The sequence below is a fragment of the Populus trichocarpa genome, chromosome 11, assembly GCF_000002775.5.
Source record: "Populus trichocarpa isolate Nisqually-1 chromosome 11, P.trichocarpa_v4.1, whole genome shotgun sequence".
Lineage (NCBI taxonomy): Eukaryota > Viridiplantae > Streptophyta > Magnoliopsida > Malpighiales > Salicaceae > Populus > Populus trichocarpa.
The window spans coordinates 3,828,041-3,854,873 of record NC_037295.2 but is presented as its reverse complement, the minus strand read 5'-3'; the positions used below and the strand labels follow the sequence as shown (position 1 = coordinate 3,854,873).

The 26,833-nt window shown below is 35.6% G+C and overlaps 2 protein-coding genes across 21 annotated transcripts in view; both read right to left on the bottom strand.

Annotated features, from left to right (window-relative positions):
• The window catches only part of LOC7485446 (flavonol sulfotransferase-like), a 67,788-nt gene extending 50,813 nt beyond the window's left edge, over window positions 1-16,975 (bottom strand). For 9 of the 20 annotated variants that reach the window (XM_052445644.1, XM_052445650.1, XM_052445660.1 and 6 more), the window contains exon 1: window positions 15,932-16,971. In XM_052445644.1, the coding sequence (XP_052301604.1) occupies window positions 15,932-16,938 (1,007 nt within the window). In that variant the 5' untranslated portion in view covers window positions 16,939-16,971. Of the gene's footprint in view, window positions 1-6,570; window positions 6,865-6,934; window positions 7,808-15,931 lie in introns of those variants that run through there. The other 11 variants (XM_052445652.1, XM_052445662.1, XM_052445658.1 and 8 more) reach the window with 9 other exon arrangements.
• A 563-nt stretch (window positions 16,976-17,538) lies between these two features.
• On the bottom strand, window positions 17,539-19,782 carry LOC112323384 (uncharacterized). The gene is made up of 4 exons (XM_024581386.2): window positions 18,339-19,782; window positions 18,065-18,269; window positions 17,804-17,967; window positions 17,539-17,708 (listed from the first exon to the last, which is right to left on the bottom strand). The coding sequence occupies exons 1-4, from the start codon at window positions 19,780-19,782 to the stop codon at window positions 17,539-17,541; spliced, it is 1,983 nt and encodes a 660-aa protein (XP_024437154.2).
• Between the last annotated feature and the right edge of the window lie 7,051 nt (window positions 19,783-26,833).

Genomic DNA, 26,833 nt, shown 5'->3' with positions numbered 1-26,833 from the left:
TTCCTACAGTTTCAACAGCTGTAACAGTCAAGCTGGATGACACAAATTATCTCATCTGGAATTTTCATATGCATATTCTACTTGAGAGTCATGGTATTTTAGGATTTGTTGATGGATCAAGAAAGTGTCCAAATCGGTTTGATGCAGATGCTGACCTTGAATGTGTTGAAACTGATGATCATCAGGTTTGGAAAATGTATGACCGGACATTGATGCAGTTGATTATTGCTACTCTCTCATCAACTGCAATCTCCTATGTTATTGAATGTGTTAGCTCTCATGACATGTGGATTCAACTGAAGAATAGATTTTCCACAATTACTAAGGCACATATTTTTCAGATGAAAAGTGAGCTTCAAACCATCAAGAAGGGCTCAGATTCTGTGTCTCAATATCTGTAAAAGATCAAAGATGCTCGAGACCATCTTTCTGTAGCAGGGGTTTATTTTGAAGATGATGATATTGTAATCTTGGCTCTCAATGGTCTTCCTTCTAATTATAACACCTTTAGGTGTATTGTTCGCGACCGAGACAACGTGTTATCCCTTAAAGATTTTCGGTCTCAATTGCTAGCTGAAGAAGCCATTCTTGAGCAAACTTATTCTGCTTCCCTGTTTGTTCCTGCAGTGATGGCTCAACATCAAATATCTCCTGGCAAGGCTCTTGCTCTTGATAAAGGTAACTCTAATTCTCATCCTTCTAGCTCCAAGTCTGCTCCACCATCTTAATTTCCTTCTGGTTTCAATGGAGGATTTAATGGTCATCACAGTAGCTTTCATGGTTCTACTGGAGGATACTTTGGCAATCAGGGGTTTAATTTTAAGGGTTATGGCAGAGGACGTAATCATTATCAATCTAGTCCACGCCCTTATTAGGTTCCACCTACTTCTAATCCTGGCATTCTTGGTTCTGGCATTGACATTCCTACATGTCAAATTTGTACTAAAAAAGGTCATGTAGCTGCTAATTGTTATCAACGCCACACTCTGCTAAGTACTTTTGCCACTTCCATTCAATGTCAAATTTGTTGAAAATTTGGGCACTCTGTCGTTCAATGTTATCATAGAGGTAATTTCAGCTATCAAAGCAGGCCTCCCTCCAGTAATCTTAGTGCTATGCATGCCAATTTTCCATCTTCTTCCCCTCCTGAACAATTATGGCTGGCTGATAATGGCACCACAACACATATGACTTCTGATTTGGCTCAACTCAATCTGGCTACACCTTTCTCAGGATCTGATACTGTTACCACTACAGGAGGTTCAGGTTTGACCATTTCTAATATTGGTTCTTTTATTTTAGATGTTCATCAATGCTCATTACAATTAAAGCAAGTTTTGCATGTGCCTAAGCTATCTCAACACTTATTATCGGTTCATAAGTTGTGTAAAGATAACAACTGTCGATTTATTTGTGATGATTTTGGTTTTTGGATTCAGGACAAATTCATGGGAAATGTCCTTCTCAAGGGACTGTGTAGAGCTGGGTTATATCCTATTCCTTTCTCCATTTCGTTTCCTTCATAATCTCTCTTTCAAAATAATCAAGTTTGCTATCTTGGTAAACAGGTCAACACAAGTCTCTGGCACAAGCGTTTTGGTCATCCCTCTAACATAGTCACCTCTACTCTGTTAAATCAATCCCAGATTTCTTTCACTTCAAACACATCCAAATTCGTTTGTACCACTTTTTTAGAGGGTAAACTTGCTAAACTTCCTTTTCCCTATCCCGCAGTTAAATTTGTTAAACCTTGAGAGGTCATACATAGTGATGTTTGGGGTTCTTCTCCCACTGTATCTGTTGAAGGTTTCAGATATTATGTTAGTTTCATTGATGAATGTACTCGATTTACTTGGTTTTTTCTGATGATCAATAAAGGAGAGGTTTATTCCATTTTTGCCTACTTTCATACCTTTTTAGTTGCTCAATTTTCTGCTACTCTTCGAGTCTTTCAAAGTGATGGGGGTGGTGAGTATCTTAGTACTAAATTCAAACATTACCTCTTTACCAAGGGTATTGTCCATCAAATGTCCTGTCCCTATACTCCGAAACAGAATGGCCTTGCTGAGCGCAAACATAGGTATATTTTAGAAACAGCCATCACTCTGTTACAAACTGCCCATTTACCTCCAAAATTTTGGTTTCGTGCTTGTGCTACTTCTATTTATTTGATTAATAGAATGCCCTGTCAAATTCTTCAACTCAAATCACCTTATTTCCTGTTATATGGTTCTCCACTGGTCATTACTCATTTGTGGATTTTTGGTTGTGCTTGTTTTCCTTTACTCAAGCCTTATAATACTAACAAACTTCAGCCCAAAACTTCCACTTGTATTTTTCTGGGGTATGCTGGTCAGTATAAAGGGTATTTCTGTTTTTGTATTCAAACCAATCGCTTCTTTGTCACTAGATTTGATCCTGACTTCCAACCTGAGAATTTGTGTGTGGTCTTACCTCTTTCACCGATGAATCTTCATCCAATGACCATCAGGTTTAAGAATGGTATTTCCAAAAGAAAGGCTTACTTTACCTCTGTATAGTCTGTTGCTTTTTCTCAGGTTGAACCCAGTTCCTTCAAGGCTGCTTCAACCTTTCCAGAATGGCAGTCTGCTATGCGGGAGGAAATTGATGCTCTTCATGCATAAGGTACTTAGGATTTGGTGCCTCTCCCACCTGCTAAGAATCTTGTTGGCTGTAAATGGGTCTACCGACTCAAGAAGCATGCGGATGGTTCTATAGCTAGGCATAAAGCTCGATTGGTGGCTAAGGGTTTCAGTCAAGAGGAAGGAATTGACTATAATGAAACTTTCAGTCCTGTCATAAAACCTACTATGGTTCGTTTAATTCTTACTCTTGCAGCTCAGTTTAACTGGTCCTTACGGTAGCTTGACGTTACCAATGCCTTTTTGCATGGTATTCTTCATGAGGAGGTTTATATGACTCAACCCCAAGGTTTTATGAGTAAGCTTTATCCTGCTAACTTTGTTTGCAGACTAAGAAAGTCCTTGTATGGCCTTAAACAGGCTCCTCGTGCCTGGAATGAACGTTTTACCAGTTTTTTTACCATGTTTGGGGTTTCAAGCATCTCTTGTCGATCCCTCTTTGTTTGTTCAACATTCTTCTCTTAGTGTTGTGATATTGCTACTCTATTTAGATGATATCATTCTTACTAGCAGTCATTATTCTCTTCTTTCTTCAGTCATTGCTGCCTTGACTCAGAAATTTGATATGAAGGATACCGGTAAGTTGAATTATTTTTTGGGATTGCAAATCTCTTATCTCCCTTCTGGTTTGTTTGTGTCCTAGATAAGTTATATCACAGACTTACTTGCTAGAGTTGATTTACAAAATTCCAAATCATTTGATACTTCTTGTCTTCCTCATCATCATTTGCTCAAAGATGATGGCTAACCCTACTCTCATCCACAACAATATCGGAGCATAGTTGGCGCATTGCAGTATCTCACGTTCACCAGGCTCGATATTGCTTTCTCTGTGAACCGAGCTTGTCAATTTATGCATAATCCCATGCATTCTTATGTTGTGGCTGTCAAAAGAATCTTGCGGTATCTTAAAGGTACCCTTGATTTTGGCCTTCATTTTCAGCCTAGTCTTCTTAATCGACAAGCTTATAGTGATGCTGACTGGGTTGGCGATCCCAATGATCGACGTTCTGTCTCTGGCTCTATTGTTTTCCTCGGCTCCAGTCCTATTTCTTGGGCTTCTAAGAAACAACATATTGTTTCTCGATCATCTACTGAGGTTGAGTATCGGGCTCTAGCAATTGCTGCTGCCAAACTTGCCTGGATTCGCCAGCTGCTCTGTGACATTCACATTCCTTTACATATCCCTCCGTTAATTCATTATGACAATATCTCAACTATTTCCCTTGCTTCCAATCCAGTCTTCCATTCCAGAATGAAGCATCTCCAAATTGATTATCATTTTGTTTGAGAACGTGTTGTCAAAGGTGATTTGTTGGTTCAACATGTCTCTTCTACCGATCAATTTGCTAATATCCTAACTAAAGGTCTTTCCACTCCTTTATTTCGGCGTCACTGTTCCAATCTTATGCTTGGTTCCTTCACGCTTGTGATTGAGGGGGAATGTCAAGATATCAAAGGCTCTGCTTCTGCCACCTGTCAAGAGAATAGAGAATACAATGGTTAGAAAGTTTGTTAATATTGTTAGACAGTTAACAAAGTCTGTTACTATTGATTAGATTACGTAAACAAGCTTCTCATCTTGGTTCATATAAAATGAATGTAACAGCGCTGGTAAAAAAATATAAGTGAATATACACAGAAATGTTTTTCTTCTTCTTCTGCATTGCAGTATCTCCCTCTAATTCTATTCACTTCTCTGTTCATCTCTGTGACGATTCTTGCTAGCTTTCAACTTTCACCTTATAAGATCTAAAGCAGATCCTAAATCAGTGGTGGCATTGTAACTTACTTATCAGTACAGTTTTTTTTGTGTGTGTTTGGTATTGTGGTAGCTGTTGTGGTTTGAAAAAAATTGTTTTTATAAAAAATACTTTTAGTTTAGATTAGTTTGGAAAAATATATGTTTGGTTAAAACTGTGGTTGAAATTGAGGTTGAACAAAAATAGTTTAATGTGTTTGGTTAAAGAATACTTTTCAAATTGAGGTTATAAAATAACTAAAAAAGACATATATTAATATTGATGGTTTTTAATTGAAATATTATAGATTTAACTACTGCTATTACATCATGAAATAAACAATACTTTATATAAAGTATTTTTTATTGTTCCATTAAACTATTTGCAATTCAATCATATACGAAATCCATCCGACAAGAACTACAGTTTCCATGGCTTCCTGAACGTGCACCAACATCAGGTAAGATATCATTACATCATGTAAAATATCATTAGGAAAAAAATTAGGATTGCAATCAAATTCTGCACATGCTACGTCATCGTGCGATCTCCTTCTAATATAATTATGTAGTGTCATTGAATAATTTTAAACACTAGTTTTTCAAATAAAACACAATATTTAAGAAAAAAAATTTGGATTTTTTTTTATTTTACTGGGTCGGACCCAGTCAAATACATTTAGGTTTGGGCTAGGCCCAGTCCGGCCATGAACAGTGGAGAATGCAGAAGATGAATGAGAAGGAGAAGGGGAAGGGGAAGGGGAAGGGGAAGAGGAAGAGCAGTGGCTGGCAGTGGAAATAGTGAAGGCCGGTGGTGAGCTGCTCTCCACTGTTCACATTAACAGTGGAGAACGTAAAAGACGAAGGAGAAGGGGAAGAGGAAGAGCAGTGGCTGGCGGTGGAAACAGCAGGGGTTGATGGTGAGCTGCTCTCCACTCTCCATTGTTCACGTGAACAGTAGAGAATGCAGAAGACGAAGGAGAACGAGAAGAGAAGGAGAAGAGAAAAAGCAGTGGCTGGCGGAGGCCAGTGGTGAGAGGGAGTTGCTCTCCACTAATCACTATTCACTGCTCTGTTTCTGCTCTTTTTCTTGTGGCCTCTATTTATAACACAGTTTGCAACTCAAAACAAAACGCAGCTTAAAGTTGCTTCTGGTTATCTTGCGGTTTAAATGCAAATGGTAATGGGTCCCACCGATAAAAAATTATGTTTAGACCGTAACCAAACACATGACAATGGTGTTTTTCTGTAAACACAGCAGCAACGCTATACACTCACTTAGTTGACGTCGGACTTTTCTCTTTGATGCCATTGCCGGAGAATATCTTCTCTTAAAGAGTTTGTGCTTTCTCATTCTCTGCAGAGACCAGACTGCGAGTTAGAAAAACATTAGACAATGGCAGGAAAAACAAAATAAGAAATAAAAGGGAGCAAACCAAGGAACGATACCCTGAAAGGTGTTGAGTTTACTAATGCCTTTTTCATTCCCTGCAACTCACTTTCTGTCATTTTTTCCCTGTAATCAATTTGCGCATCCAAGGTACAAATTAAGCCATGCTTCTTTAATTTTCCAACACAATCTCCGGTATAAATCAAGCCATCACTCGACATATATATCGGTTCCAAAAGATTTGTTTGAAGTAAGAAGATTTGTGAGCCTGGGGGGGGGGGTTTTCATTCTGACTGATCAAATTATTCTGCTGATAGTGCATAAAAACTGCTTTCAGATTCTCTATGTGCCTCTGTTGCACATGAAGCCGGCAACTGGGCTTATTTTAGGAGTGGAAAACACGAGTTCTCCTACAGATCTTGATCTTTATTTTAACCAATTACAAGGCATTTCGAGATCCTTCCAGCAGATGTGCCGCCTACGTTCATTTGATCTGCAATTCAACAATCTTAATGGATGGTTGTCTCGGTTGGTCTTTGCTCCGCCCTCATGTATGGGTTGTCTCGGTTCTTTTAAAACATGTATAACTGTGAAGAAAACACACTGCAATTTCTGTGAAGAAAACACTCTAATATTATATATTAGAGTAAATTTATTTTTTATCCAACTGATTAATGGAATGCATGCACTTGTGTTAAATAAATAAATAAAAAAACGAATCCCATTTTGAATTCTTACAAGCATGCAAGGAAATCAATGAAAGTCACAAACACAGATTCACAAAAGAACATTGCTTATTGACATGGATGATTCACAAAATGTGAATACTTGATAGGAAATACAAGAGATGAACAAAGAGGGTATTTATTGGGATACACAGTTTCTGTTTCACGAGATGTTGATAACAGCTTTTGATGAACCCGCTTGGGCAATAATCATAAGCAAATGGGACCCTAGGCACAGTCACCTGGGCAGCTTCAAGCCTGAACCCTTGAGTTTCTGCTCCATTATGTCATCTAGACGTGCTCCCATTTCAGGTGTCAAGTGATTTGCCCAGTCGCCTATCTCACCTCTCCTGAAGTATACACTGTTTTGAATAGCAAGTGATGTGTCCGGACGGTGCTTCCCATTTTTATTGACCTCCAAGCTGCTCAACTTCTCAAAACTACACATGCTTATTATCTTTTGCACCTCCCCTCCCTCCTCTTCCTCTAAGGTGAAAGAACAACCCATGAACTCAGCTAATTTCTTAACATGAGCAGCTGTGTCTTGCTTCATTTCCTCATATGTCAAGAACAATATCTTCTCAGGGAACTCGAAGCTTGCTCTCCAATACCCTAAAACATGGTCCCAATATGGTCCAAAATTTGCAATTCCATTGCAAAACAACTCAAATGCCCCTTCCAGAGGAAGAGGTTCAACATTTTTCGACATTTGCAGCCTGGCAAGAAAGTACCACAAAGAAACAAAAGCATCCTTTGCGTCCCTGCAAATGTAAATAATCTTGCAACTAGAAGAAATGATAGATTTAGGTAAACAAGTGTAAGGAACATGAGTAGATACCAGAGGAATTGCCAAGTCCCGATTACTGGGGTTTTGAGCAAGGTCATATTCCAAAAAAGGAACACAGTCATGTGGCATCTTGGTAAGTAAAGAACTAGTTGTTGAACCACTTAAACGGGATCGTGTGACAATAGCAAAAGTGAGGGCCTTAAGCCAAGTTGTGCCAGTTTTTGGAAAACTGGCGACAAATATATCAGTGGATTGAGGATTGAAGCGCTCTTGAACAGACAAGAGTCCTTCCAAGAAGAAGGGAGCGTACCAAAAGCCTTGGTACAGGTAATAATCATACCCATTCAAGCCTTTAACTTTCGGAAAGGTGGACATCACTTCATTGTAATTTTTAGCTTCATTTTTCCTCTCTGCACTGTCACCAGAATCCAAGATTTGGGTGGAAGGCAAAGAGGATTCCATGAAAGTAAAAAATGAAAATATAACGTAGAATGAAAGGCCATTGCAGCTATTTGTAGCGAGTTGAGAGCTGGTTTAATTTGTGGCCCCATCAACTATTACCTTATTTTAATATTATTGATCACATGCCCGCTGATGCAATTGGGTTTTATGTCATATTATATTCGATAGCAAATCTTTAGCGTGATTGTGTGGTTTCTCTTCTTTCCGGCTGTGTGTGAATAGCTGAGGTTATTTTTTAAAATATTTTTTATTTAAAAAAATATATTAATAATATTTTTTTAGTTTTTAAAAATTATTTTTAAGATTTACATCAAAATAATTTAAAAATATTAAAAATATATTAATTTAAAATAAAAAAAATCAATTTTTTTTAAAAATATGTTTTTGAACACACTGCCAAACGTCTGCAATTTAATAATTTGGGGATGTGAAGTTTGGGAAGGTTATAGCCGCTGTTTTCAAGAGTATTTTTATTTATTTTTTAAGAGTATTTTATAACCGCTGTTTTCAAGAGTATTTTTATATTTTAGAAAAATATATTAAATAAAAAATTTATATTTTAAAAATTATTTTTAATATTAATACATTAAAATAATATAAAACTATTAAAAAATTAATTTTTTTAAAAAATACTTTTATATATAAAAACAAACACTCCCGAATTAGCAAATCTTTAGTGTTATCGTGTGGTTTCAGTTTATAGGTGTGGTTTCTCTCACAAGCTTTAAATGGCGTGGAGCCCACAACACAATCCATTAATACAGGGACAACACAATCCATTAATACAGGGATGTGAAGTTTGGAAATGCGGTGATAATTATTTTTTAAAGGAATTTTTAAAATATATATATTAAAATAAAGTTTTTAAAAATTATTTTTATATTTATACATTAAAATAATTTAAAAATACTAAAAAAATTTATGAAGAAATCAATATATTTATAAAAAACAGGATGGTTGAATCATAGAACAATAAACAATTTAGGAGATAGCATTTCTAGACTAGTAAGAAATATTTTTTTTTTTTTAGTTTAATGTGGGTGTTCGGGTCAGCTTGCGCGCACCTCGACTAATCCTATAGGCCCTGAAATTAACGACTATATAAACCTCTAGTGGAAATATTTGTTTCTTGAATATGTGGACATGGCAGCTATTTGAAGCAAGTTGAGAGCAGATTAATTATTGGCACTCTTAACTATTTCCTTGCGAGAACGAGATGTCTCAAATTACAAATATTTGGTCACCATTATTCAAGGTATTTGTACTGTTTGCCCTCCTTTTCTGCCATTTTATTTCAAATTGTTACGCTGCCCCCAATTCTCATAATTGAATTAAGTCAAAATTTACACTATTTTAGTATTCTTGATTGCTGATGTAATTATAATTTTTTTTATTTAAATCTTGTTTGTTATTGTGTTAGCGGTTATTTTTTAAAATATTTTTAATTTAAAAATATATTAAAATAATACTTTTTATTTTTAAAAATTTAATTTTAATATTAGCACATCAAAACATTATGAAAATATAAAAAATAATTAAAAAATATATATAAAATATAAAAAAAAATACATTTTATAGTTGATAATAAATTTTTAGCATGATTGTGTTTTCTAAACCCAATATCTAAAAAAGAAGGAAACATTTATGTAAAGTAATTGAAGATGGAGTTAAAATGTCTTTTCCATTAAAAGGAAAAAATATTTTTCATTATTGAAGTAAGTGCAGTGAGTGGTAGAAGTTATCAACTAAGGCCATTATGTAGATAGTATTTATAGATTAGTGATGAGTCAATTTTTTATTTAGTTTTTGTTTGGTTCTTTAAAATTTATGGATCCTGAGAAATTCTAAATTCAAGACACTTTAACTTAATAGTGCGTCAAGCTTAAGGTAATATGGATCTGACACATATATCAAATCTATAATGCATGGACTTGACAATCAATCAAGTTCAAGGTGCTTGGACATGTATAGTAATGCGTCAAACCCAATATAATGTGGGTCTAACACGCACACTAGACCCAAGGTGTTTGGACTTGATAGTGCACCAAGTCCAACGTAGCATGGATCTGGCATGCATGTCAAATCCAAGGCGCTTGGACTTGGTAGTGCTCCAATTTCAAGATAGGGTGGATTTGACACGCATATCAGGCTCAAGGTACTTGGATTTTGCAGCCAACCAAGTCCAAAATATTGATCATTCTCTATTGGCATATCTAGGAGAATGACCAACCTCTCTTCGATCTAATCTCAGGAAAGAACTTGATCTCTATAGGCTCAGCTACACTTGACGTCTTAAATTCTAATCTCCCTATAGCTTTTTAGGTGTATAAAAACCATTCGAGGACCCACCATATTCCCATTATGCAAGGGATATTTATTCCTCATTAAATGTTATCAGGGTAATTACACTCCAAACCCTTATTTTCACAAAAGGACAAAACTTATAAGTTATAAATACATCATGAGATCTTCAGAACAAAGGTTCACAATCTCCAATTCTCTTGTGCATTTGTATTTTCAGAGTATCTCTCTATAGAATATTCATTTATTTTTTCTTTCTAAAAAATTATTTATTTAAGTATCGGAAAGTCTTTACCTCCATCAAAAAAAATCTTTTAAATGTATTAACGAGTAGCTTTGACCTATCAATGATAAATATAAGCGCTTTTAACCACTTTAGCTAAGAAAAATAAAAAACAATTATTAAAACTAATTAATTAACTGATTATTCAATCCAAAAAATTTTATTATTGCTCGTAGCATTTGTGGATACCATCAACCAGTAAAAAATATTTATTTCGACCCTCGTAGTATTTGTTTTTTTTATCCCCCGTCATATAATAGTTCCGAGACCTTAAGACTCGATCTTTTGAGGAATATTTACAGCCCCCAACTCCACAACTCTGTCCCCGTAAATGAGACCAAATGATCTATGACATTTCTCACTTGTTGAGATTTTACATAATAGATAGTGGCTCGCTGTGGAACATCACTATGCATTTGACACCAGAGGTGGATCGTGTGTGTGTGTGTGTGTGTGTGTGTGTGTGTGTGTGAGAGAGAGAGAGAGAGAGAGAGAGAGAGAGAGAGAGAGAGAGAGAGAGATTGCATTTAGCATTGATGCAATCTTGCGTTTTCTAATTGTTTTTTTTTATGTTTTTTAAATGTTTTGATGTAAAAGATGAATAATAAAAAAAATTTAAACATTTTTATTTATATTAATTCTAAATTTAAAATTTTGTATAAAAAAATAATTTATACTTAAAATTAGCCTGACTAATAGAATCAATTTACCGTTAGAATTTTTAAATAATAAAATACTAATTAAATTTAAATTCTTAATATAAATAAAAAAAAATCCAAATAGGAAAATAAAGACGGTCCCATAGTAACTCTAGATCCTTAAGATCTTACCAATCTTTGAAGATCTTGAAATTTTAACATATAGTAAACAACTAAACAATTAAAAAATAATACAACAAAGTGACAAACATTATTATACTAATATAATAATGATGATGATGAAAGTGCTCCACGTGATGTCTGGAATTATTGATATGTGGTCGCCATCATCTAGTTTTTTTATTCTTTTTTTTCACATTATTATAGCACCTCGAATTTATAATGTTGAATTAAATCAAGTTTTACACTAATTTAATATTCTTGATCACCTATCCGCTGGTGGATTAGATCTTATTTAAGGAAAAATATAGTATTCAGCCAGATTAAAGTGGAAGACTAGGGTTTTTTTTTCCCCTCTCTAACTCTTCATAAATTATAAGGAAAGAGAGGAGAGATAGCAAAACAAAAAATAATAATAATAGAAATACATTGAAATTATAATGATAACATTATCTGCATCATTATAAGATGAATTTAACAACATAAAAAAAAATAAATAATAAATAAAATAGATTATACGAGCTGTTTAAAAGTATTGAGACTCATTTATCTCGGTCACTCGTATGACCTACTATGATCATTATTGGTGATCTTTATTGATATTTTTAGATTTGTTTCAACAATACCAATAATATTATTATCAGAGTTTTGATATACCTTGAAGTTTTTTTTTTCTTTTCTTTCTCTTTTAATTATTTTCTCATCTCTTTTTAATAAATCTTCTGTCCAGTAAATCTGAGAGAGCGAGCATATAATAATTGCAACTGATTAATTACAAATATCTATTTCACTACATATTCTTTACACTTCGTTATTTTATCATTTTTTTTTACTATGTTAGAATCCCAAAGAACTCATGAAAACTGGCGTTGAGTTTACACAAGGGGTAATAGCTCTGTGTGAAACCCCACCCATGCATTTGACACAGCCAAAAGTGGATCACAATTTGGCATTTTCAACAAGTCTTTGACGAAGATTCCACATGGAAAGAAGCATCATATCGATCATTGTGAAATAAACACTCTTTCTTTCTTTATTTATTTTTTTGTCCTGATCATATTTAACATCTTGCCTTCCACACTGTACCATCTCGTTTATAGTAGTATTGCAAGTATAATTTTCTCTGCATTCTTGAAGGAATTATTCCCTTACCATGTAGACACTGGAGGGCTGGCTGTCTCACTCCTAGGTGATGCTGGAATAAGTAGTAATTTGCTTAATTAGGTTAGGTCACCTTTTATGCTTCAATGCTTTATTTTTCCGGACCTGAATTGGTGCTGACAATTTGTTTGCAGCCACTTACTATATAGCTCAGGGAGTGCGCAATCACGTCTCTATTGGTTTTGCTTCTCAAGACTAGAGAAGAGCCTAATCTAAGTGCCTCCCAAATCCCTTCTCATGATCATGCTTCCGCTTAATTGAGGTAAATGATAAGAAAGTAAATTTTCAATTAGGTACTCTTACTTGGTGGAAATTATCAGTTTTAATTCCTAATTCTTTGGCGTTATTAAGTTAAATTAATCCATGAAATGTTTTTGACATTTCAAGAAACATGATTTAAAATAATCTAAAAAAAACACACACTAGAGCTTATCTAAACGAAAATGTCAAATATTTGAAAACCAAAAAAAAAATAGAGAGAGAGAGAGAGAGAGAATCTAAAATTGATCCTCTTAAAGATATGTATTAATTTTTTATGCCTATAAATTAAAATTATTCAAAGTAATCAATGTCAATGGTGGCCCTAAAGTAGTTGGGACTAATCCTTCATCGATTGAATTAATAGTACTGTGTGAACTTAATTTCTTCTTGAATTTTAGTGTCTAAATGAAAATCTACATGATTTTAGTGTGTTTGATTTTACAATAAAAAAGTGCTTCTAAATATTTTTCTAATATTATTTTTACTTCAAATTAATTTTATTAAAATTTTAGGAGTTATTTCAATGTTAATAAAAGTTTTGTTTCTCTATTTAAAAAAAAAACTTGATCTTTAAAATCAATTAATTGGTTCATTGACTTGACTTATGGTGAATAGTGTCTTAGTGTCTTGGTGCCTTGCGCTCTGGTCTAGAAAAGCAATCACATCTTAGGGCTTGGGTGAGGTATGATTGTTAGATATCAACACCTTTGATCTTGAATACTATGAGTCCAGCATGAGATATCATACCCAAATAACTTGAGTCTAACAGGAGCGTCACACCTAAGTTACTTGGGTCTGACTGTGGTAACTTCAGTCTGGTAAGGGAAGTCAGAATCAAAGAACATGAGTTTTTTTTTTTATTATTATTATTATTAAATTTTTTAAAAATATTATTATTATTAAAGAAAAACTATAGATTTGATAAAATATGTCCTATGCTTCTCTCATCTTATGCATGATAAAATTTTCAGCATTGCTTATTAATCTCTGGTTCTCACATTTAGCTTTATAGCACTGCTCTGTTATTAATTTCTTCATCTTGGAATGTAATTCTATATGGTTGTGTGTGTAGTCATCACTGTTCTCGCCAGAATCAAAGATTAGTGGTGTGCATGCATGCATTTCCTTGTGTTTTACTTTCACCTTATAAGATCTAAAGCAGATCCTAAATCAATGGTGGCACTTTAACTTGCTTATCAGTACAGCTTTGTGTGTTTTTGGTATTGTGATAACTGTTATGATTGTAGTTTAAAAAAGTTGTTTTATACAAAGTATTTTTAGTTGAGGTTGATTTGAAAAAATATATATTTGGTTAAAATTGTGGTTGAAATTGAGGTTGAACAAAAAGTAGTTTAATGTGTTTGGTTTAAAGAATGTTTTTCAAATTGAGGTTATAAAATAATTAAAAAAAACATATATATATTAATATTGATGGTTTTTAATTGGAATATTATAGATTTAACTACTGCTATTACATCATGAAATAAATAATACTTTATATAAAGTATTTTTTATTGTTTCATTAAATTATTTGCAATTCAATCACGTACGAAATCCATCCGACAAAAACTACAGTTTTCATGGCTTCTTGAACGTGCACCAACATCAGGTAAAATATCATCACATCAGGTAAAATATCATTAGGAATAAAATTGGGATTGCAATCAAATTCTGCAAATGCTACGTCATCATGCGATCTCCTTCTAATATAATTATGTAGTGTCATTGAATAATTTTAAACACTAGTTTTTCAAATAAAACACAATATCTAAGAAATATTTTTAGATTTTTTTATTTTACTTGGTTGGACCCGGTCCAATGCATTTAGGTTGGACCCGGTCCAATGCATTTAGGTTTGGGCCAGACCCAATCCGGCCATGAATAGTGGAGACGCTCTCCACTGTTCACGTGAACAGTGGAGAATGTAGAAGAAGAAGGGGAAGGGGAAGGGGAAGAGGAAGAGCAGTGACTGGCGGTAGAAACAGCGGAGGCCGGTGGTGAGCTGCTCTCCACTGTTCACATGCAACGTGAACAGTGGACAATGCAGAAGACAAAGAAGAAGGAGAAAGAGAAGGGGAAGAGGATGAGCAGTGGCTGGCGGTGAAAACGGCGGATGCCGGTGGTCAGAGGAAGCTGCTCTCCACTGTTCATTATTCACTGCTATGTTTCTGCTCTTTTTCTTGTGGCCTTTGTTTATAAAGTTTGCAACTCAACACAGAAGGCAGCTTGAAGTTGTTTTTGGTTATCTTGCGGTTTAAAAGCAAATGATAACGGGTCCACAAACAGATAATTATGTTTAGACTGTAACCAAAAACATGACCACGATGTTTTTTCTGTAAACATAGCCGGAGCGCCAAACACGCACTTAGTTGATGCCATCGCCGGAGAATATCTTCTCTTAAAGAGTTTTTGCTTTCTCATTCTCTGCAGAGACCAGACTGCGAGTTAGAAAAACATTAGACAATGGCAGGAAAAACAAAATAAGAAATAGAAGGGAGTAAACCAAGGAACGATGCCCTGAAAGGTGTTGAGTTTACTAATGCCTTTTTCATTCCCTGCAACTCACTTTCTGTCATTTTTTCCCTGTAATCAATTTGCGCATCCAAGGTATAATTAAGCCACGCTTCTTTAAGTTTCCATCAAAATCTCCGGTATAAATCAAGCCATCCCTCGACATATCGGTTCCAAAAGACTTGTTTGAAGTAAGAAGGATTGTGATCTGAGCCTAGTAAGGGGGAAAACATCATTCTGACTGGTCAAATTATTTTGCTGATAGTGCATAAAAACTGCTTTCAGATTCTTTATGTGTCTCTGTTGCAAATGAAGCCGGCAACTGGGCTTATTTTAGGAGTGGAAAACACGAGTTCTCCTACGTTCATTTGATCTGCAATTCAACAATCTTAATGGATGGTTGTCTCGGTTGGTCTTTGCTCCGCCCTCATGTATGGCTGTCTCGGTTCTTTTCAAACATGTATAGCTGTGAAGAAAAACACACTGCAATTTCTGTGAAGAAAACACTCTAATATTATATATTAGAGTAAATTTATTTTTTATCAAACTGATGAATGGAATGCATGCACTTGTGTTAAAAAAAAAAAAAAACGAATCCCATTTTGAATTCTTACAAACATGCAAGGAAATCAATGAAAGTCACAAACACAGATTCACAAAAGAATATTGCTTATTCACATGGAAGATTCACAAAATGTGAATACTTGCTATGAACAGAGAGGGTATTTATTGGGATACACGTTGCTGTTTCACGACATGCTGATAACATCTTTTGATGAACCCACTTCGGCAATAATCATAAGCAAATGGGACCCCAGGCACGGTCACCTGGGCAGCTTCAAGCCTGAACCCTTGAGCTTCCGCTCCATTATGTCATCTAGACGCGCTCCCATTTCAGGTGTCAAGTGATTTGCCCAGTCGCCTATCTCACCTTTCCTGAAGTATAAACTATTTTGAATAGCAATTGATGTGTCTAGACGGTGCTTCCCATTTTTATTCACCTCCAAGTTGCTCAACTTCTCAAAACTACACATGCTTATTATCTCTTGCACCTCCCCTTCCTCCTCTTCCTCTAAGGTGAAAGAACAACCCATGAACTCAGCTAGTTTCTTAACATGAGCAGCGGTGTCTTTCTTAATTTCCTCGTATGTCAAGAACAATATCTTCTCAGGGAACTCTAAGCTTGCTCTCCAATACCCTAAAACATGGTCCCAATATGGTCCCAAGATTGAAATTCCATTGCAGAACATCTCAAAGGCCTCTTCCAGAGGAAGAGGTTCAACATTTTTCGACATTTGATGCGCGGAAACAAAGCACCACAAAGAAACAAAAGCATCCTTTGCGTCCCTGCAAATGTAAATAATCTTGCAACTAGAAGAAATGATAGATTTAGGTAAACAACTGTAAGGAACATGAGTAGATAGCAGAGGAATTGCCAAGTCCCGATTACTTGGGTTCCGAGCAAGGTGATATTCCAAAAAAGGAACACAGTCATGTGGCATCTTGGTAAGTAAAGAACTAGTTGTTGAACCACTTAAACGGGATCGTGTAAGAATAGCAAAAGTGAGGGCCTTAAGCCAAGTTGTGCCAGTTTTTGGAGAACTGGCGACAAATATATCGGTGGATTGAGGATTGAAGTGCTCGTGAACAGACATGAGTCCTTCCAAGAAGAAGGAAGAGTACCAAAAGCCTTGGTACAGGTAATAATCATTCCCCCTCAAGCCTTTAACTTTTGGAAGGGCGTCCATCACTTCATTGTAATTTTTAGCTTCATTTTTCCTCTCTGCACTGTCACCAGAATCCCAGATTTGGGTGGAAGGCAAAGAGGATTCCATGAATGTAAAAAATGAAAATATAACGTAGAATGAAAGGCCATGGCAGCTATTTGTAGCGAGTTGAGAGCTGGTTTAATTTGTGGCCCCATCAACTATTACCTTATTTTAATATTATTGATCACATGTCCGCTGATGCAATTGAGTTTTATTTCATATTATATTCGATAGCAAATCTTTAGCGTGATTGTGTGGTTTCTATTTATTGGAAGCAAATCTTTACTGTGATAGTGTGGTTTCTCTTACAAGCTTTAAATGGCAATTCAATAATTTGGGGATGTGAAGTTTGGGAAGGTTATAACCATAGTTTTGAAACCCGACCCGGTAATTGATCCGGTCAAGTGATCGGGTCACGGGTCAGATGGGTTGACCCGGGTCAACCCAAAAAAAAAACCTATAAAAAAAAACACATAACTAGTTACAATGCAACACTTACATAAACCAAATTTAAATTATAAACCAACAACATAAATTTAATTCAATATCCAAAACACAAACAAAATATAAATTCTAAAATATTTAAAACAAAACATCTAACCACATAAATTCTAAAATATTTAAAACAAAACATCCAACCACATAAATTCTAAATAAATAACACATTCACTTTTGTTGAATGAACACATTAAGTTCTTCTGTGTCCATAGAAGCAAAATTTGGATCAAATGTCGATGGAATTGAGCCAATCTCGTCAACACCTAATAAATCATCAGCATGCTCCTTTGAAACTTCATCGTCACAATCATCTTCAATATCATTAACATTTATGACATCTACATTTCAAACACAATTAATAAATAAATATTATGTGTTAAACAAAACTTTATTTTAAATAATATTTATCATTAAATAATCAATCATTAATTACCATCATCTAAAGTATCTTGTATGGTCATAGTTGATAGAGCTTGGTGAAAACTCTCTGCTTCTTCAGCTGTCAAGATTGACGGGTCATCTTCTACTACCCAATTTTCAATGTCACAAATTGTCTCAACATTAATTGGATCATAATTTCGTCCTTTCCAATAATTCCTATATATTAAAAGTGAAGATAAACACAATATAAGTATTAATAATGTTACTAAACAAGATAAAATAATATTTAAGGAATTAGAGAAAAGAAAAATACTTTTGTTTCAATCTTAGATTGCAGTGGACGTAAACAAGGTCATTAAGCCTTTGGTGCTCCAATCTATTTCTCTTCTTGGAATGAATATGTTCAAACATACTCCAATTTCTCTCACATCCCAAAGAACTACAAGTTTGACTTAACACTCGTATAGCCAACTGTTGTAGATTTAGAGCGCTGGTTCCATATGTCATCCACCATTCATCTATATAAAAAAATAATAAGTAAAAGGAGACTATGTCAAATAATATTTTTAAATATAAAAATTATATACCTGGAGGCATAAGGGTGCGATTATTTATTGCGGACACTCGACCAAAGTCATGTTCAGCATTCCTAAACAACTTCATCTCACTTGTAATCTTACTTTGCAATGGTAGATTTCCATGTGCATACTTCTCTAGAACATCTAGAAGTCCAGAAATGGTGCTCATATGTTTATCCATTATATTTGCATCATATTGAAATCGAGGATTTAACCAAAATGCCGCTGCATAAAGATGTCTATAAAATTGTCCATCCCACCGATTACTGATAATGTCTATGAAAGGTTTCACTCTAGCCTTTCTCTTTTGAAATCTCCTCATCATTTCTTCTTTTGCATGATGAATAGCATCATACAAATATCCCATCGAAGGCCTATCATCACCATCAACCATTCGTAGAACTCGAATTAAAGGCTCACTCATTCGCACAATTATTGCACATTCTTTCCAAAACAGAGAGTCTAGCACACTCTCAACAAACTTTTTTCCTTTGCTATCTTTAGCATAAGCAGATGAGACCCATTTCCTAGATGTCACCATAGCTCTCAACTCATCTTTATGAGCTAAAATGCTTTGCAATGCAATGAAATTGGTAGCAAAACGAGTAGGAGCAGGAGGAAGTATTTCTTTTCCTCCAGTGAACTTCCTCATCAAATACAATGGATAACAATGATTATAAATGTACTTTGTGATACCAGAAGCATGCTCAACAACACAACAAACCGACTGCAATTTACCAATGTCCTGGAGTATGAGGTTGATGCAATGAGCAGCACAAGGAGACCAAAGTATTGAAGGAAATTCTTCCATCAATAACTTGCCAGCAGCAACATAATTTGCAGCATTATCAGTCACCATATGCACAATGTTTTCTACCCCAACATACAAAACAACCTCTCTAAACAACTGATACAACAATCTAGCAGTCTTTGAGACATCTGATACATCCACGGTTTTCAAAAAAACTGTTCCTTTAGGGCAATATACTAAGAAGTTAATTAAAGTCCTCCTCTTCTGATCTGTCCATCCATCAGCCATTAATGTGCAACCAGTCTTCTTCCAAATCTCTCGATAAGTCTCAACATAAATCTTGACTTCATCAACCGCTTTTGCCAAGTAATAACCACGAATAGCATGCAAGTTTGGTCCTTTATAACCAGGACCCATGACTGTTACAGCATCTATGGCATGCTGATAATACACAGAATTAACAGCATTAAATGGCACACATGCATCAATCATCCACTTCGCTAAAGCAAGATCACACCGTTCAACTGCTTCCTTCCTTTGCCAACAATTCTGAATAGACTTTTGAGCACCAGGAGTTGTTCTCGGCATGAAATATGTCCCTAATGTTGCAGATTTCTTCTGCTTTCCACAACTTGTAGTCGATTGTTTTACAGTGCTGGTGCTTTGAATCTTTTTCTTTTTTGCAACCTTCGGTGGTAACATATGTTTTTTAGTACTGACATCCTCATCATCCTCATCATCACCATCATCATCACCATCATCATCATCTTTTAATTGCCTAATCATCATCTCTTCATGCTCCTTTTGTCGTGCATTAAATGGATTGAATTCTGCTTGCATTTCTCTAACTCTTTTTTTTGTTTCAGCATTTCCTTTAAGATTCAAAAGCATTTGATGTCGAACATCAGGAGGACATTTACGACATTGTTCAACTTCTCCTTTAGCTCCAGCTAAATGTTGCTTAAATCGATTAATGCCACCACCCGCAAATACTTTAGCACAATATAAACAAACTAATTTTGTTTTTTTACACCCAACACTAAGTTCATGAGCTTCTCTACAATGACCCCATGCCAAATCTGTTCTTCCTCTACTACTACTACTTGACATAGAAATTGAAGGTTGAGATGATTGGGCCGTTGAAGGATCACTACTTGGAGTACTACCATCATGTGAAGACATTTTAAGACCTGACATAATTTATAAGAGGGAATATAATTTCAAGCCAACTCACTTTGCAATCCATTCATAAATTAACAATGACAGTCCCATAGTTTCCATTCAATGCAAAAGAATTAAAAATAAACAATTTATAACAGTAGAAATAAACAATTTATCAAAATAATACTAACGAAGGACCACAACAAATTAACAGTAGAAATTATTCATATTTTCTACTATTCATATTCCACCCTTGTTACATATATATATAAGCAAGCAATGGTGAGCCTGATCTTAGAAAATAAATATTCCCCCGATGAATCACCAACCAAAATATTACGCAGAGAAATAGAATCCACAAAATTTTGACAAAAATGCTGGGTCAATAAATATTCCCCCGAGCCTGGATCAACAAAATTTTGATCAACCAAAATAAAAGAAACAGATCAATAATTAACAAAATGCTGGGTCAACAATATAAAAGAAACAGATATAATTAGCATGCCAAACTCCTCTTTCTTACCCACAAAAGAGCCAGAGTAAACTGCTTCTAAACTTTTTGACAAAAAAGCAACGAAAACTAAACCTATTTGGGTGTTCACTATCAACCTCATTCAAGCTAAAAACCGTGGACAAAAACTAAACCTAACAGATCAACATTCAATCTTTAACCACAATTATTTATGCTTCAAAAGTCCCAAGTCTAACAGTCTAACAGAGACAAAAAGAATTAAAGAAATAGTAGTTGAAAACTTGAAATACTGACCGGAAGAGGCAGGCGGTGCAATATGCCGAGACGCGGTGGTTAAAGGAAGAGAAGAGGCAGAGGCAAGAAGCGGCGGGAAGATGTGAGAGAACGAAAAACGCTGCGTTCCAGAAGGAGATTCAAAGATGACCTTAGCTCCTCAGCTCCTTCACAATCAATAGGCAGAATCCGCAGGGACGTCCTCTGCTCATCAGCTGGGCAGCTGGGTTTCACAGAGTGAGTAAATTAGGTTTGCCAATTGTAAATGATTTTGCTTCGTTCTTCTTCACACTGTCTTCAGCGTTTTGGCATTTTAGAATGATAAAAACGACGTCGTTTAATGACTTGCAATTAAAAAAAAAATTGACCGAGTCTCACCCGGGTTTGACCGGGTGGACCGGGTCCCGGGTCGACCGGGTTTCGCCGGGTCAATTCCCGAGCGGGTTTTTGCCTTCACCCGGACCGGTCCCAGGCCCGGGTCGGCCGGGTCCCGGGTCGACCTGCCGGGCCGGTCCGGGTCTTAAAAAACTGGTTATAACCTCTGTTTTTAAAAGGATTTTTTAAAAAATATATTAAAAAAAAAGTTTTTATATTTTAAAAATTATTTTTTATTTCAATACATTAAAATAATTTAAAATCATTAAAAAATATTAATTTAAAAAAAATAATTTTTTTAAAAAATATCTTTTCCAATAAATACCTTAAAAATAATATTTCTAAACTAGTAAGAAATATTTGTTTTTTGAATATGTGGTTATGGCAGCGATTTGTAGCAAGTTGAGAGCAGATTAATTATTGGCACTATTAACTATTTCCTTGCGAGAACTCGGTGTCTCAAATTACAAATATTCGGTCACCATTATCCAAGGTATTTGTACTGTTTGCCCTTCTTTTCTGCCATTTTCTTTCAAAATATTGTTACGCCCCCAATTCTAATAATTGAATTAAGTCAAAATTTACACTATTTTAGTATTCTTGATCACCTCTCAGCTGATGCAATTAGAATTGTTTTATATTAAATCTTGTTGTTACTGATATAGCGGTCGCTTTTTAAAATATTTTTAATTTAAAAATATATTAAAATAATTTTTTTAAAAGTTTACTTTTGACATTAGCACAAAATGCAAAAAAATAATTAAAATAAAAAAATTCAAAAAATATTTTTAAAATACAAAATTAAATACATTTTATATTCGATAATAAATTTAGCATGATTGTGTTTTCAGAACCCAATATCTAAGATAGAAGGAAACATTTATATAAAGTAATTGAAGATGAAGTTAAAATGTCTTTTCCATTAAAAGAAAAAAAACATTTTCATTATTCAAGTAGTGAGTGGTAGAAGATATCAACTAAGCTCCATTATGTAGATAGTATTTATAGATTAGTGATGAGTCAATTTTTTATTTAGTTTAAAACGCATAAATCTAGCACAAATACTAAATTCAGGGCATTTTAGCTTTGTAGTGGTAGTATGGATCTGACGTACATGTTAGACCTAAGATGCATGGACTTGACAATCATTCAAGTTCAAGGTGTTTGGACATAGTAATGCATCAAGCCTAAGATAACATCGATCTAAAACGCATACCAGACCCAAGGCGCTTAGACTTGGTAGTGCACCAACACTACCAGAAAACCGGAGAAAAGCAACGGAATTACCGACGGAATTTTTCCGTCGGTAATATATACCGACGGAAATAATTCCGTCTCAAAATCTGTCGGTATATACCGACGAATTTTACAGCTCGTCTGGAAATATGCAACGGCGTGGTGACGTAAAGCGATTTACCGACGGAAATTACCGGGGGATTCAAACTGAGATAGTCGTACAGTGACGTGGCACTGTCACCGACGGAATACTTCCGTCGGTGAGTCCGTCGAAAAAAAACATTATATGCACCCATTTGCCGACACTCTCTTCCTCTGTTTCTCCTTCTTCTTCTTTCCCATCCCACCTCTCCCCTCCCAAACTGCAGCTCCCCTCCCAAACTGCAGCCAAACACCCATCCCAAACTCTCCACTATATATTCTCAACACGAGCACTCAAGTTTCTTATATCTTGTACGTGGTCACAATATCCGTTTCTTGTAGATTTTATCATTTTTTTGTAAGTAAATCTATCCTTTTTAGTTTTAATATTTAATTGTGAATTTTATTGTTTTAGTATATGCATTTTGTTAACGTTTGTACTTGTTTAATTGTTATTTGTCAAAGAAACTTGTAGTATGAATGTATAATTTTGTAGTTGTTATAGTTTGTTTTAGATTTTATCAAATTATATTTGTTTGTAAATTGTTGAAATTTTGTTTGAATTACACCGAATTAAATGTGTCGTTGTGATGAAATAAATAATTAATAGCTTGTTTAAGTGTCTTGTTTAATTGTTATCAATTATATTTCGAAGTTGTGATTTCTGTAAATTTATATATGTATAAATTTGTATGTATGAACGTTGATAGTTGATAATTGATAATGAATATTTAACATAAGTGTTGTTTTAGTTTGTCGGATAATGTCGGGGAAAACCAATATTTTTGTTATGTTTTATAGAGGTTCAATAGAAGTCATGGATGATCGTTCATGGATGTATCGGGACTCACCCCAAGGATTGCGGAGGATGGATTATTGTAACGGTGTCCAGGGTTTTATTAATTTCGCAACATCTATTCCAAGGAATTTTACTGATGGCGGTATTAGGTGTCCATGCAGGAAGTGTAAAAATTTAAAGTTTCTGCATCAAGATGTTGTAACGATGCATCTTCTAACCAAAGGGTTCATGGAAGATTACCTATGTTGGTATGCTCACGGAGAACTATTTGTTCCTGATGAGAGCATGGAAGAACAGGTGGTTGGGTCAACTTCTAGTGCTAGCAACATGCATGAAGTTGGAAATGAGAACAGTAATCCTTACAGGAATATGGTTATGGATGCAATGAGAATGAGTGAAGGTAATGTCAGGGAATGTCCAATCGTAGAAGAAGAACCTAATGCAGATGCAGCTAGGTTTTTTGATCTGTTGAGAGATTCTGACGAACCATTATGGGATGGCTGCACGAACCACGGTAAATTATCAGCCGTAGCACAAGTGTTCACCATCAAGTCAGATCACGGGTTGAGTGAGGCCGGTTATGACAAGATTATTGAATGGGCGAGAAGCATTTTACCTGAAGGGAACAGGCTGAAAGAGAACTTCTATGCTGCCAAGTCCATGATGAAACCCCTCGGTTTAGGATACCAGAAAATTGATATATGCCCTAACTTCTGCATGTTATACTACCTTGAAAATGCTGAGATGACCGAGTGCATGACATGCGGGCATTCCCGTTACAAACCCAGAACTGGTAGAGGGAAGACTCTCGTGGCATATAAAAAACTTAGATACTTCTCAATCACACCTAGACTGCAGAGGTTATTCATGTCACCAAGGACTGCTGAGCACATGACATGACACCAATCACACCATGCGGTTGATGGAGTGATGGTTCATCCTTCTGACGGTGAAGCCTTGAAACACTTTAACAGTATGCATCCTCACTTTTCAGCTGAATCAAGGAACGTGCGTCTTGGGTTGTTTACAGACGGATTCAACCCATTCGGGTCATTTGCTGCTCCTTATTCTTGTTGGCCGGTCATACTGACGGTTTATAACTTGCCACCGGGGATGTGTATGAGGCCGGAGTTCATGTTTTTATCTATGGTCATACCAGGTCCGAGCAGTCCGGGGCGGAATGTAGATGTTTGTCTTCGTCTGTTGATTGATGAGTTGACGCAGTTGTGGTCCTCTGGAGCTTTGACTTATGACATCTCGAGGAAACAAAATTTTGTTATGAGAGCGGTTTTGATGTGGACTATCAATGATTTCCCAGCTTATGGAATGGTTTCTGGTTGGAGCACGCATGGAAAGCTAGCATGTCCATATTGTATGGAGAACAACAAGGCATCCACGCTAACAAACGGGGGTAAAGCTTCTTTTTTTTACTGTCACCGTCGTTTCTTGCCACATAACCACAGGTACAGAAAGAACAGAAAGGATTTCTTTGTTGGCAGAGTTGAAAATGATGTTGCACCCCCGCGTCTTTCCGGTGAAGAATTGTTTGATGTTGTGTCAGAGTACGGTGAAATTGTGTTTGGTCTCCAATCAGGTAAGCAGAAGTTTCCTGGTTTTGGTTTGACCCATAATTGGGTGAAGCGAAGTATATTTTGGGAACTTCCTTATTGGAAGACCAATCTTCTCCGCCATAACCTTGACGTCATGCACATTGAAAAGAACGTGTTTGAGAACATTTTCAACACCGTCATGGATGTGAAGGGGAAGACAAAGGACAACATCAAGGCTAGATTGGATGTAGCGCTGTTCTGTAACCGTAAAAATATGGAGTTGGTTTGTGATGGTCACGGGTCGCAAAACCAAGAGCAAGCTTCGTGCTAGAGAAAAACGCACAACTACTAGTCTACAAATGGCTTAAGAGTCTGTGTTTCCCCGAAGGACATGCCTCGAACATATCAAGGCTGGTTAATACGGAGGAATGCAGATTATATGCACTAACGGAGATTAGTCATTTCTTCAGAGACATATGCTCCAACAAGTTGAATGTTGATCACATTGAAAGGCTTGAAAAGAATATCGTCAAGATAATATGCAAACTTGAGATGATATTCCCTCCATCATTTTTTGACTCAATGGAGCATCTACCTGTACATTTACCGTTTGAAGTAAAAGTTGGAGGACCGGTCCAGTACAGATGGATGTATCCATTCGAGAGGTTAGATATTACAGTTGCTATGACATTTATAATTAAATGTTTTTGTTTTTATTTTAATGTTTTTAATTGATAATTTTTTATTAATATATATATGCAGGTACTTGTTCAATCTTAAAAAAAAGGTTAAGAACAAGGCGCATGTTGAGGCGTCAATATGTGAGGCGTATATTGTTGAGGAGATCTCAACGTTTATCTCATACTATTTCGAACCTCATTTGAGAACGAGGATAAACCGTGTTCCACGGCATGATGATGGTGGTGAAGTGCATTCAAGTGAGAACTTGTCAATATTCTCCAATCCTGGACGACCCACACCTAAAAATGTCGTGAGGGGAAGATATTTGTCTGAAATAGAGTTCAGACAAGCACACAATTATGTCCTATTTAACTGTGATGAGCTGAGACCTTTTATTAAGTAAGTAGATGTTCGACTTAAACTTTGTCAAGAGTGTACTATTTATGTTTTGTGATACCATACACTCATATAATTTGTAACAACCTTTCAGGCAACATCGACGATACTTACTGTCCAATAACTCACAGCTGACCGAATCCCAGATCTTTCAATTACAAGATGAACAATTTGCCACATGGTTTAGAACACATGTAAGTCCTATCACAAACTCATTATCTCTTGCAATGTAATTAATTGTAGTCAATGTTACATAATATCCGTTTATTGATTATTGTTGTATTTAATTTACAAGCTAGGTTTATCAAATGGGAGGTAGTGCTGCTATTTCACTGTCTTTACTATGTCTGGGTCCTGAAAGAAAAGTCAAGTGCTATAATGGATATTTTGTCAATGGATATGTCTTTCATACTGAAGAATATGGGCATGGAAGAAAGACATACAACAGCGGTGTTTGTATTAAGGGATCGACTTCTAGTGAGTTTGAAGTTGACTACTACAGTAGATTGGAAGAGGTCATCGAACTGCAATATCATAGCGAGCAAAATAGAGTGTTTTTATTCAAATGCTATTGGTATGACACAACTGACAGAGGAATCAGAGTAGATCCTCACTATGGTCTCGTTGAAATCAACTCAAAAGCTAGACACCGCAACGTAAACGACGTCT